Source organism: Schistosoma haematobium, chromosome 5 (genome assembly GCF_000699445.3).
Source record: "Schistosoma haematobium chromosome 5, whole genome shotgun sequence".
NCBI lineage: Eukaryota > Metazoa > Platyhelminthes > Trematoda > Strigeidida > Schistosomatidae > Schistosoma > Schistosoma haematobium.
In genome coordinates this window covers 17712040-17726985 of record NC_067200.1, presented here as the reverse complement: position 1 = coordinate 17726985, position 14946 = coordinate 17712040, and the positions used below count along the sequence as shown (strand labels likewise).

Below are 14946 nucleotides of genomic sequence, written 5' to 3'. Positions count from 1 at the left end.
GGGCAATAACCCAGCACGCACACATATTGAATGATTTATGTGGCGCATATCTATTAGGTTCCTCCTTGTACCAATGTTTATATGTTCAAATAAATATTTTTGAATAACAATTAATTTAAAAGAGTAAATGATATTAGACACTACTCACTAAATGATTTATACTACTTACCATTATCAGCTGATATGTCAGTAGGATGATAAAATACTTTTGATAAAGGTACTAAATCAGCCTAAAGCATAATAAATGTAATACACGTAAATAAAGAAAAATATGTAAGAATAAACTACGTTTTAGAAAATACAATTCATTAGTTGAGTGAATTCAAATAGACTCTTTATGTACTACACATTCGATGGTACATCAAATAACATTCGAAAATGAAATAGATCTTAGTAAATTTCTTTTTTATTTACCGACTACCAAACATAGACAATTAGTTCAGATCATGCTACAAAGAATTCAACATTCTGTGTAAACAATTGAATTCAATTTCTAATACAGGGGTTGTGGAGATTATTAAGTTTTTGATTGAGATCATGAACTGATTGATGTTAGACTACCTTTGGAAACCCGGAAGCACTGGACGGCCGTTTCGTCCTGTTGTGGGACACCTCAGCAGTGAAACTTGAAACTTTTCATAAATACAAATCACTTAGGTTTGTATGTTATGGAATCTAAATATTGATAGGAACTTCTCAGATAATTTTAGAATAACGATGGTTCATGTGTTATACTATGACTTTGTTACTAACTTGAATATATTTTCAAAAAAAAAACTTACAGAATATCAAACGTTACAAATAAACCAATAAATACTTCTGTCTTCTGTACATACATTAATTTAGGAAGTAAAGGTGACTTAGATAGTTTCAGATTTTTCTTTTCTTTTCACGGTTTAACTGGAAGAGATTTTTGGGTAACCAGGATGCAGTGAAAAATCAGTGTTATGTATTTAAGTGGTACACATACCATAAATATTCCTTAAATTATCTTTGCGGAAAAAAACACACACCCTTTGAACAAATAAAAAAATGTACAACAGAAGAAAATTTCCATACTCACTTCAATCAATGTAATATTTGTATCAGATAGAAACAATTTAGGCGGAGTAGTATCTGTAAAAAGCAACAGATAACAATGGATGATCAATTATACATATGAAATGAAATACTATTCTATTGATGTTAGATAGAGAAAAAAAAGAAACCAATAAATCAAGTACAAATATATTTTGATTGAGATCATGTATTGATTGATGTTAGATTACTATTGAAGACCTGGAAGCACTGGACGGCCATTTCATTCTATTGTGGGACTCCTCAGCAGTGCGCATCCAAGATCCCGCTCGCGGGTACTCTAACATCAATCGATCCATGATCTCAACCAAAAACCTGATTATCTCCACAACCATATACTGATAATTACCATGTGCACACTAGTGACTAGCTTCGTGAGGGAATTCTCGGAGTTATAATGAGAAGTGACCAGTGAAGTTATTCCGTGTCGGGTAGAGACAGGTATCTACCTCAGACAATGGAAGATGGCCGCGCAACTTCGTGGATTAGTTGAAGTTAGACATCAACACCGCTGGATGCCAACTGTGGTCTAGAGGTTAGGTGTTCGCGCACGAGATTGAAGATCCTGAGTTCGAATCCCGCGAGGCGGGACCGTGGATGCACACTGTTGAGGAGTCTCACAATCGATCCATGATCTCAATCAAAAACCTAATAATCTCCACAACCCCATACAAATATATTTATCCGATTATGATGAGAGAAAGAAATATATACTGATTGTGTACAAACTATTAATACCAGAGATTAGGTATCTAAAGTTTATTAAATAATGAGAATGAATAGGATACTTAGTACTTAAGTTTCCTGTACGTTGTTTAACAATAGTGATCCATTCTGTAAAACTAATTGTACAATTGATATGACAGTTTTGGATACACATAGTTTTATAGATGAATAGAATCCATTCTTAAAATGAATGATATTTAGTTAGAACATGTATGATTATGAATGAATATGAGATTTCCAGACTGATAAAACGTAAATTAGATAAATAAAATAATAATAAAAAAAATAACAAGTTACCTCCTTCAAATTGTATAGTGAATATAGAGTTGTCAAGTGTCTTCTATCTTTTAATATTCCATTAATCAAAATTCGAATAGGACTGTAATTCATTGTACTTATTACTTTTTTTGGGGGGCTTTACTAAAATAGTCAACTGCATCATAGGATGCAGTCAATCTAAATGTGTTTATATGCTTGAACGGATAATCTCTTCTCTCTTTGTTTCTTTTTTTTTTGGTTTTAAACTAAGGCTTATATAAATAACAATTTTCTAATCCACCATATAAGATTCCGATTATATAAGTTATTTTGGTAACACTACAAACTCCAGTATACAATGAAAATGTAACGATTAATGAAATACGTTTTGTTGCTATGTCACTACTTTTTTAAGAAAGAAAATTGTCTATGACAAGGAAAAAGACAATGAGGACACATCGGAAAAGTGTAGTCAGATTAAGATAGTTATAATTGTAAAGTTGAAAAAATCTAACTGACATACTCGGTACTGATTTATACGTTCAGTCTATTGTCATTAATCAACGAAGATTATATTCTAATCTAATATTTTGGTTAATTTATAGGCTGTTAAACTATTGACAGTTTCATTGAGATCATGAGCTGATCTAAGTTACACAATCATTGAAAAACTGAAAGCACTGAACAGCCATTTCATCATAATATAGGACTCCGCAGGAAAGGGAATCAGCAATCCCAAAACCGGGAACCAAGCTCAGGATCTTCGATTTCGCGTGTGAACACTTAAACGACCAAACCACTGAGCCAGGAACCAATGGTGAATGAATCGAAATTCAATACTAGAACGAGACGGAAGTTCGGCGTTTTTAATGTTTGTTATTTTAACCCCATACTGACCAGTATTGAAATAAGATTGATCAAGTAAATTATATGTTCTTTTCCCAACTTACTTACAGTGTGACATAACGTTGGATAAACTAGTGAATAATCTATCTTCAATGGGAAATTTTATTATCAATGTGACGGCCTTGACACTGTTTGGATGTCTAAACTGAACCAAGTGGTTTTTTTTAAAGAACCATTGTCTGAGTCTTTGAACTAAAGACCTATTCTTCTTCAGTGCAGTGGAGCGACATCACAGGGTGGAATCCAATTGAGTGAATTCTTAAGTTATTTGTTCCCCAAGTTTTCTGGAGTACATATGTACTATTAGTGAGGATTCCAAGTTTTTAAATGGGTTAAGATGAATTCATTGGGCAAAGACAAATCAACTTGACTAACATATAATGTTATTCATATCTACAATTATTCAACTGTTAGATGAATCCTGAAAACCGTAGACTTTAGGAAACTAAATTGAATATATTCTTGTGTGAATCGTTTGATCTAGAGCATATTTTATCAATTATACGATCTTGGTAGAACTTTCAACTAGGAAATATGATTATTTAGTTAATTTACTCGACCCCCCCCTTTCTTGTATTATTGTAATAAAAATATTTTAATTATCTTACTTCGTTCACAATAGAATCTGTTGTTAATTTATTAATTTGACAAGGATCTTTATTTGGACTCATACTGTAGTGAAGGTGAACAAAGGTAAGGACAACTGAATTATATTTAGCACAAAATTACCGAGTTATTTGGTAAAATAGAAAAACCATACTCTAATACTTCATGTGCAAACTGTTGATTATTTGTCTCAGATTTCATTATTCATGCATTTCCATACCAATTGCTTTCTGTTCCCGTTCTTCCCTTTTCGATCTTCTCAATCTTCTGCTGTCAGACATTCTATTCCTAACTCGCGTTATATACATACTACTTATGTCGATATAAGTAGTATACGTCATAATACACGTTTTCATTTATTATTTAGTTAATCTATATGGAAAACTGTTAAGAATTTATCAAATAATAATGGATACTTATTCGGTTTGAGGTTTTTATTAAAATAAATAACAACGAACTCATGTTAGTCTGTTCAGTACATATAAGTTACTCGTTGGTTTGAATATAATTTATCAATTTTCCCCTTATTATATCACACATATACAGTTATCATTCATTCTGTATTCATTCATAGAGTATACAAGTGTTACTGAAGATAATAAGTAAGGTGAGTAGTAATTCATTCATTCAGTACTGAAAAAAAGTACTAGTGATCCTTTGCTCATCAAATGATTTAAAAGAACAAAAGTGTCACTGAAAGGAGTACCAAAGAAGTACATTAACCTTATAAAGGCTCTCTACTCGAACACATCTGGTCGAGTAAGAGCTTATGGCGAAGTGTCATCAGAATTGATTACATCAAGTGGTGTTCGTCAGGGCTGTTCACTCTCTCCATTCTTGTTTAACTTTATCGTAGACATGCTTTTAGAGATAACACTTTCCTCATCTGAATTTCCAGGGGTAGAACTTCTACAGGGAGATTCACATTTGACTTAGAATATGGTGATGAAATAGTTCTATTTCGTGAAGACGCTAATAAAATACAATTTTCTGACCACTCTAAGCAACAATGCACGCATGTTTGGCATGCGACTCTCTCCCTCGAAATGTAAAATGTTACTTCAGGATTGGGTTGTATCGACACCCGAGCTAATGATAGGGAGTGAAATAGTTGAGCTTGTAGACCGCTTCACTTATCTTGGGTGTCTCATCAGCCTTTGTAGCCTGATGTGTGACGAAATCTCACCACAGATACAGAAGTCTCGACTAGCTTTTGCTAACTTGAGTCATTTATGGAGTAGGTGAAATATCCGTCTACCAACCAAATGACGCTTTACTGCGCAGTAGTTCACTCCATCCTACTTTATGGCACTGAAACATGGCCCGTAAGAGTAGAGAATATTCGTAGGTTACTAGTATTCGATCATAGGTGTCTTCGAAGCATTGCTCGTATATCCTGGGACCATCGATTAAGTAACAATTCTTAAGAAAATGGGTACTAGGTAAGGATGACAAATCAATTGATGAAGTAGTGAAACTTATTCAGTTGAGATGACTGGGACATGTATTACGTATGCCCAACCACCGACTGCCAAGACGTGCTATGTTTCATGGTGTGGGAGTAGGTTGGAAGAAAGCTAGGGGCGACCAGACCAAAACATGGTACAAATCCATGAAGTCAATGACAAGTGGAATGAGCCATGTTGGTAGGTGTAAACTACCTGGTTGGGATCCGTGAGACGACAGCAACCGATGGTTAGAGACCTTGAATGACATGGCTCAAAATCGTTTGCAATGGTGTGAGCAGGTCCATCCACTGTGTTCTCCGAAATTATAGTCTACTGAATTCTTCATGCACTTTGTTTTCTTCCAAATTTATTTCACTGGATTATACTCCTTGAATAACATCTTCAAACCCAAATCTTTCCGATTACTGCTTATACTTTTACTACCTCTACAACTAGAGGATTTGAATCGACAATTGCATCTGTGTGCTAATGTGGTATGGCAACTAGAACTGATATACTTACGAAGTTCTACGTTGTTACTGACTGACTGACAAAAGTCACATTAACAATAACCGAAGCATTGAAAAAGAAAAAGGAAAAAAACTGTAATTTAACACAATACACAAAAGGATCATGTAACAAACAACTTACATAGTTTAAAATCACAAGTAGAATTTTGCAGATCACGAATAAATTTATATAATGCTGACACTATGAAAGACAAGTATAGAAAAAAATCGATTATCACAACAGATTAACTAATCCACAGGTCTACATTATTAAATTATGGAGCTTAACTTACATTAGAACGGTTAATGATGGAATCAAAGTGTCTGAACAACAATTAAACAGTGGAGATACAAAGTATGAGATTATAGATCGATAATAGCAGTAACCATTCATACACTTTTAGATAACGAAAATATGAAAAACTAATTGTCTACCTGGTGTACCAATATCTTACTTGAAGAGAGCTAAACATAACCGATATCATAGTATAGAGTTTGGAGAGATTAAGTTCTACTTTGAAGCCATGTTCACTTCAGTCAAACAAGTTGAGACTGAAAATAGTTCATACACAACATTTTACGATTACTGTTCGTTGTCTATAGTGTATTGAATGAATTTAATGACTATGGTCCATCGAATATCAACTCATTGATTGAATTGTACCCTGTTTCAAGTGTGAGCTACGGTTCTTAGATTTGATACTTTGTAACGTAGTGTACACTAATGAGAAGCCTAGAATTGATACGAATAAACATGTTACAGCGATATTATGCATTTAATGGTTCTCCAAACCTTTCTGGTAAGAAAATGGAAGTTTAAATAGATGACTTCATAAATTATGTAGGGAGACAGTAAATTAAAGATTATTCTTAAACGAATATACCTTTTGTTCGTGTTATAACTCGTGGCCTGTGTGCCCTGTTAATGTATAACTTAGTGATACCCACAATCAGAGAACAGTGAATTATCGATTGAACCAATGATGCATAAAACCCGTGCGAGCAGTCTAGAGTCCTTATTGTCCTGCTTCCTGCCTAGCCCAGCCAGCTAAGTCCAGAACACTAATCTGAGCCTCTGCGATACGAATCATGTATTTCAAGCATACTGAGTTTATATAACAACCAGACGGACCACAACGTACCATAAAATAGAAAACAACATTTGTACAAGATTTGGCCAAAAATGGCTGTGAATGAGGGAGGTGGTGATTAATAGACAGGGCATAATTCAAGAATGGTAAAACGTATAATAATAGTTCATAGGTCAAAATAAAGCTCATAATAAGAGGAACACGAATATGAATAGTTTAGTTATCTAACAATTGTACGATCCATAAATGGATCCCAAAAGTTACCATTCATTATTCTTATTGGGATATAACAGTTCGTTACTTATCAGCCATATAATTCATATCTGAGTAATATTAAGGTTTGTAGTAGGTAGACCCTGTGAACCTTTATTGAATAAATTAGTTGATATTTGTTGACTGTAGGTGGTTTCTACTTGTAAGACATTGTGTACTATCGAAGTAACTCAAGGTCAAGTTAATGGTGTGTTGCGACTTGGGTAAACATACATCTGTGGGTCTAGGCTTTATGCTGATGATAACTTACTGACTGGCATCAGTTGATTAAATCAGATACCTAAAGTTCCAAGCCTTTTATATGGCGTATTCATCGTCAGCAGGGTTGGGACGCAGTGGAATAGCTAGATGTCCTGTTTTGTTGACTTTCGTTCCGTTCACCGGTTTCAGGTGATTGCAGGGTCTCGTCAAACGTAGCAACCTACCTCAATAGATGGTATTCCCTGGAGTATGATTAGGTTAGAATGAAGTCAGGGGTGAGAAAACCAAGATAATAGCTCCAACCCATAAAATCACCGACTGTTGGTTTGAGCTATGTTGGTAGATGCAGCCTACTTAGATGGCGTTCATCAATGGTTGGAGACTTAAGGTAAAATGGCTTAGAATCGTTCATAATGCTTCAGATGCGTTCATTTTTCCCTTGATCTCAATCTTGAATTCGACTATTTCTCCACATATATCTTTCCACTCTGTCTTTTCAAACCCTATTCTTAATGCTTAGTCCTTTCCATTGTCATTGTTACCACATTACTCTGACCTTTTTTACCAAATCATACATTTTACCAACTTCATTTCGTCGTGCTAATCCAATAATGCGAATTACAGCATTACACGTCGGCGCTAGGCTGTACATTGATAATGACTGGCTGAAATTATCAAATTAAATCTAAATGGTTCTTTATATGGATTCATAGCAGATGAAGTCCCTACTCATTGTAATCATGAATTAATTTCATGCAACAGAATCGAAGGTTAACATGAAACTTTTTTTAAAAAAATGGGGAGTTTCGTAAATACAGTTTAAGAAGCATTCCATTTAAATTATTATGAAGTTGACCCTAGTCTTTGTTGTACCATCACTATGTGACAGTTTGGACTGATGACTTATTGCATTAAGTAAAATGAAATAAGTAAATAATTACAAATAGTCTTAAGAAAAAAAAATTACTATAAAAACAAACCTTTTTCAGTAGGAAGGAAACATGCTTGAACAATAAGATTATCAACCCAGTGAAATTGAATAATAGCTCGACAATATTTAGAATAGGATTTATGACGAGCTTCTGAACGCATAGTCGATGTTTGAAGAGGTTGATTTTCCGCCCTGCAAAACGAAAAAAAAGTGAACTGATGAAAGAAATTTCGATTTGAAGCTATAATTGTAATGAAAAACAAAAAAGAAGTGAAACAGTATAGCCATACTATGAAGAACATACAACCTTAATATGATGACTCTAGTAATTACAGAAAAACAAATATCAGTGAACCAAATTTACTAAAATATACAAATTTATTAGGATAATGATCTATGTCAACGTCGATTTCTAAGCAGGAGATTCAAATAATCCCTCCTTGAAAGTACTATCCATTCACATTTCACCTAATATATACGGAAAGTCAATCTGCTTTCTGTGACATACATCAAAAGCAAAACTGACAACTGAGATTTTTTCGAAATTTTTTGATTGTACGACAAGAATAACCAGTCAGTCAGCTACAACGTAGGACCAGGCACATATATGCGTCGGTCTAAGTTGTCATACCTCATTAGCACAACAAGATGAATACCAAATTCACAGTAGTTATTTCAATGGTAGTAATATATAGAAGAAAGATTGTGTATAAGGATATAGTGCAGGAAGAAAAAAAGATATAAAGCAATTTTAAGGGAAGACAGGAAGTGTATACACTTACGCCACTGTGATCGATTCTGAGCCATGTCACCCACAGCCTCCAACCATTGGTTACGATAGTCATGCGGACCCAAACCAAGTAGTCTGCATCTACCAACATGGCTCAGACTAGAAGTTAGTGACTTCAATGACTGATGCCACGTTTTGGTTTGTCCGTCCCTTACTTTTTTCCAACCATCCCCAACACTAGTTAGCATTGCGCATCATGGTAATCGGAGTTCAGGTATACGTAACATGTGGCCCAACCATCTTAGTCGATGGAGTTTTACAACCTCATCAACTGATTTACTATTACTCACTAATACCTTACGTCTAACCTCACAAGTATAATGCGAGAGGTCTATCATTTTTGATTGTTTAATATGATTCCTTAAATGGTTTATACAACTTACCATTCATTACGATATGAACGCATTAATTTACGTATATCTTCTTCAGTGTGTTCAAAGAATTCATCCGGTAAATCGTCAACAAACGCTATTTCATTAGCAGAGGTGTTAACAAATAAATAAAAAGAAGAAAGAATAAAAGTTTATTAGAACATGATATACTAAACTTTTAATCAACTAAGTCATTGATTTCTCAATAGTTTTTACTTTTAGAAATAAAATAAGCTTAAGAATTTGATGGTTTTAGACTACTACACTAAATACTACTGCTTAGTCTCTCATCAGAATTTGTTCTTTCTTAACTCCATTACAGAGTAGATGAGACACATATAAGAAGCATAAGATGTAGAAATGTCAGTTCGTGTGCACTACTTGGGTGTACACAATTCACGTTATTACAATTGATATCAACATAAAGGGAGAAAAATGAATGAGACAAAAATTTGAGAAAAAGTGTCCAAATTCTCCAGATAATTAAAGTAACCTATTGTGTCAGTGAGACGAACGACGGTTATTATGAAAAGTAAGCTCAACAACCGATTTGAATTAGTAGTAGTACAGTAAACGAAATCTCAGATACGATAAACCAATTTATTGTTTTGAGCAAAATCAAACAGCGCCTCTGTAAAATACGAAAGAACATACGTTAAATACATCATTTGTGTATCTTCTTTCAATTATCCTATACATAATTCATCAATCTTCTGATCCTGTTGATAATCTGATTGCTTATCGTTTTCCTTTCTCTTCTCGTTATTTGACTCCTCTGTTGATAAGCATTCTACTTCTGATTCCTGCTACATATTACTTATTTCTGTCAGCATAAGTAGTGCACATTACAGTAGATATTGTGTGGTGTGTGCTATTGATGCCTAGCTGCAGAAGGTTGAGAAAGTCCAAGAGGTGAAAACGAGAACAGAGAGTAATTGGTATGAAAACGAAGGGACAGCAAAGTCTGAGACAATTGATGGATATTTTGCAAATGAAGTATTTACTGTATGGTTCTCAGATTTTACCAAGATATTCTATAATGTTGTATTCAAATACATTTGGTTGTCCCCATTGGTGTTCTCGTTCATTACAATGGTCATAATGACCTACATTGTGAGCTGTTGATTATCGTGAATATCTCTAAACCTTAACATTGATAAAACATTCTCCTTAAATTCATATCATAGAATGCCATTTAATAAAACGGTAATTCAATTGTTAAAAGTGAATAATTATTTTGAATGAAGATAGTAATTTACTTTAGACCTAAACAACAAATATGCTTATAGGTAGAGTTGAAACAAGGACAGTTGTAAATTGAATTCGATTGAGCAATTCAACCGAAGAAGATTAAAATAGTAATATTGGTTATGGCATTTTGTTGTATTATTTATTTATTTTAACAGATAGACATTGGTACAAGGAGGCACCAAATACATATGCACCGCACAAATCTCATTCGATATGTGTGACGGCTATGATACTGCCCGGGTGCCAAAACCGAAGCAGGTGGTCTTCTTAGGAGGCCACTCCCCGAGCCTTCGACCTGAAGGTTTGATTCACAAGGCAGTGGAGCATCGTAAGGAGATACAGTCTCATGGAAGCCGGTGACCAACAATTGGTTCATACGTCATTTGTTCCTTCAGGATACTGGAGCCCATGTGCACGATTGGTTTGGAATCCGGTTAAAGTGCCGGACATTCGCTTTTCGTCCTCTCATTTTCGTAAACAACATCCCCGCCATGAGAAGGCATTTTGTTGTACATATCTATAATTATATTTATCTATAAATAACAATACATTTTCACCAACTCCTTCTCGGTAATCACAGAAAATTAAGGAAATTCAGTGAGTTAAAATCAGTAATAGGTAATGATTGATGAATTCATAGATTATCGACTGGGAGATTATAAATCATTCATTTAATGACAGTTAAATAAACCTACTAACATAATCTTGTAAACTTGACTCGTTATCACACTTTACCATCGTTTCCTTCAAAAGTGTAGCAACATATATTAAGTTAACTAAGTTGAACTACACCAAGGTTCCACTTTCTAAGATTCATATTTGGAATTCATTTTTGATATCTAACACCAAATACGTAGAAATTCAATATGGAGATGAATAACCGAAAATTCTGTAACTGATAGTAGGAGTATTTATGGTTATTTAGGAATGAGTTCCTAATTGTGTAGTTAGCTTTGTTCCAACAAAAATACATTACAAATTAACCCTCCCCTACCTCTCATTATCTACTTCAGTATAAGAGGCTGAATAGTAACGACCACTAGTATTTCACATAATGAACGAATCTCAACGGCTAGAACACAACAAGTCTTCGGCACTTAATCTCTAAAGTGTTGTGGGAGATAATACGCTTCATTATTGGTTAGATTTAAAACACTCTTTAAAAAATAAGCTTCAATGTATTGATTCTATTATGAGCACGATATTAAAAAGTTTCCAACCCATTTTGAAAATCATCTCAACAAGTATACTTCCAAGTAAAGTATCTCTGAATATTTGGAAATTAAATTAAATTGGATGCTTGGACCTATTCACAGGAATTCCTTGATCTGAGTGTATGTCAATTTAAACTGATTAGTAAGAAATATTCGCAACCTTCAGAAAACTCACAAACTTGTAGAATAGAAGGTGAATTTATCAACATAACATTCAGGGATATTAGCGCAAAATGTGTCTAACAACTGTTTTGGTTTCTTGTCTCCAGTAGTCTATATATAACAATGTGAAAGTGCATCAAACTTTACTTACATTCTCCGGAGGATACATTGGATGGTCGACGAAATACAACCAATTCACGATCTACAATGTTGTCCGGAGACTCCTTGCCTTCAGAACTAAAGCTAATCATTGAATAATAATTATTATACATAAATATATTTGAATATTATTGACAATTAATGCAATTTCAACCAGGTCAATCAGTTAGTCATTATCAATATAAAACCTCGAACAAATATGAGCTAGCTCAATTCAACATATCACCCCCCCATCATCGCATAAAGACAAAACTGATGAGGTAAGTATCGAAAGAGTCGAAACGGTATCATTATCAATTACCGTGAGGAAGAATACAGTCAAAATTATAAGGAATGAATGAATTAAAAGCATAAAAATATATGAAATACTATAGAAGCTAATTGTTATTCGTTCTATTCAACATATGTTAGTTAGTTAGTTATGACTGTATGATAATGAATAGTAGTTTCTATTAAGCCAAATAACTATAAATTCTAATATCTGAAACACAGCTGTAAGAGGTTAACAAGTTGCTATCACATCTTCTTTTTCAAAGGTATTACTATCCCATTAGAAAATGATCAAGTTACTTGGGAAATTATTTTCATGGATAAAAATTAGTTTGAAGCTGAATGACTGAACAAACCTCCGAAAAATCACTGGATGTATCATATAAATATAATATAGAAATGTAGAAAAGCAGTTAAGAAACATAATTTCACTACCCGTGGATATTTTGACAGGTCCTACCCTGTACAAATTTATAGTTCATCCAAAGCCTACAAGATATTACTCTATGTGCAGTTCTAAACATCAGTGGGAAGATTCAAGTAAACAATACCAACTGAATCTAAACTTCACTCCATTATACAAACAAGTGACTGTCAGGACTCAGTAGTAGCTAAGTGGATAACACGATGGTGTTTGAAACGAACTGTACTGAGTTCGAGTCCCAGAGTAAAGATCAACTTCCAGATTCAAGCACATCCAGCTGAAGAGTCCTAGATAGGACGAGACGCGCGTCCTGGATTCCACTGTCAGCCACTATCCGTTTTTGTATATAAATCTGTTATTTCGCATCTTGAAAACACTAAATAAGTGTTGTGCTAACAAGAGACTTATTGTGGTCAAGACGTTGATGTGAACAAGGACAAAAATTGCAAAAATATCCACAGATTATATCACATAACAAATTCATTTGCCATCAAAATACACGTCAGAATTTATGCATCAACAAATGCTTGAAAAATCGTATAAATATAGTGTTATTTATTCATTTATTTAAACGCATAAACATTGGTACAAGGAGGCACCAAACAGATATGCGCCACATAAATCATTCGATTTATGTGTGGGCTGGGATACTGCCCTAGTGCCCAAACCGATGCAAGTGGTTTTATTGAGGGGCGCGACGCCCCAGGTTTTTGACCTAAAGGTCTAATACACAAGGCAGTGAAGCAACGTCAGGTGATGCAGTCCCATGGTAACCAGTGACCAACGATTGGTTCATACGCCATTTGTTTCCCCAGGATTCTGGAGCTCATATACATCATTGGTGTAGTGTAATTTTACAAGGCATAACCTGGAAGAATTAGTTTCAATATATACAACAATAAATGTATAGGTTTTAGGCACCAGTCTGTAAGGGCGTGGGTTCGAATTCCACCTCCACCATGCCTTTGCCCCCAAATGCCCTGGTACGCCCGAGAGTGGGGAGAGTCAGCTCTCCGTCTCCAAATGCATTCACATGGCCACGCGTATATAGCCTCTGCCAGGGAAGTCCTACTCACTGTCTTCTCGTGGCATTACTGTTGTTTACGAAAATGAGAGGACGAAAAGCGAATGTCCGGCACTTTAACCGGATTCCAAACCAATCGTGCACATGGGCTCCAGTATCCTGAAGGAACAAATGACGTATGAACCAATTGTTGGTCACCGGCTTCCATGAGACTGTATCTCCTTACGATGCTCCACTGCCTTGTGAATCAAACCTTCAGGTCGAAGGCTCGGGGAGTGGCCTCCTAAGAAGACCACCTGCTTCGGTTTTGGCACCCGGGCAGTATCATAGCCGTCACACATATCGAATGAGATTTGTGCGGTGCATATGTATTTGGTGCCTCCTTGTACCAATATCTATGTGTTAAAATAAATAAATAAATGTATAGTGAATCTTCAATGGATAAGTACTTTGAAGAAAATTGCCGGGAAGGTATAAGTTTAACTTTGTATATAAATTTAACTGATTAGTTACAAGTTGAAATTGTTGAAACGTGTGTGTGTGTGTGTGTGTAAAACACCCGTTACAGAATGGATACATTTAATATAGTTAGATAGAATAAGAGGTTGAACTATTAAGTCAACTAAACACAATATTATGCGCTTTTATATAATATGAGTGTATTCATTCAGTGGATTTTAAGAATTGTAACAGACAAGAAATATTTTTCCAAACTATATATGAAGTTAAGATTCAAAAGAAAAACACACTTACATGTTTGAGTTCAAATCTTTTCCTTCAGTATCAACAGGAAACTAAAACAGTAAAATAAGTAGTATATAACGGCCACATTTAGACAAAAAAAGAATACGATATTCTTTGTGAACATTATCATATCACTATGCATGATCGTTATTAAATCATTAGAAAAGTGTATAAGATTCATAAATTAACATTAGGAAAACACTGATGTTTTTCCTCAAATGAAAAGCATTTTATTCTAACGATTTCTCATTGATGTTTCCATGAGACAAACTAATGACACAACGTTGTGGGTATCATTACCAAGGTTTGACTTGATAATTTCGAACAAATTGAGCACTGGGTAAATTATTATAAATCAATTAATATATTTATAGTACCCTAATTAGTAGAAAAATTAGATTTTCTGACGTTTCACGACTCAGTATAAACTACTTTTTATTCTCTGAAGAAGTAGTTTATACTGAGTCACGAAACGTCAGAAAATCTAATTTTTCTACTCATTAAGGTATTA

General features: G+C 34.4%; 1 protein-coding gene across 2 annotated transcripts in view; it reads right to left on the bottom strand.

Annotated features, from left to right (window-relative positions):
* Positions 1-14946, bottom strand: part of ASPSCR1_1 (Tether containing UBX domain for GLUT4) — a gene marked incomplete at both ends in the record, with an annotated part of 36475 nt that overhangs the window by 8641 nt on the left and 12888 nt on the right. For both annotated transcript variants that reach the window (XM_051217642.1, XM_012941201.1), the window contains 7 exons: positions 170-230; positions 1064-1116; positions 5673-5732; positions 8076-8218; positions 9200-9284; positions 11966-12057; positions 14445-14485. In XM_051217642.1, coding sequence (XP_051065059.1) covers positions 170-230; positions 1064-1116; positions 5673-5732; positions 8076-8218; positions 9200-9284; positions 11966-12057; positions 14445-14485 — 535 coding nt within the window. The remainder of the gene's footprint in view (positions 1-169; positions 231-1063; positions 1117-5672; positions 5733-8075; positions 8219-9199; positions 9285-11965; positions 12058-14444; positions 14486-14946) is intronic.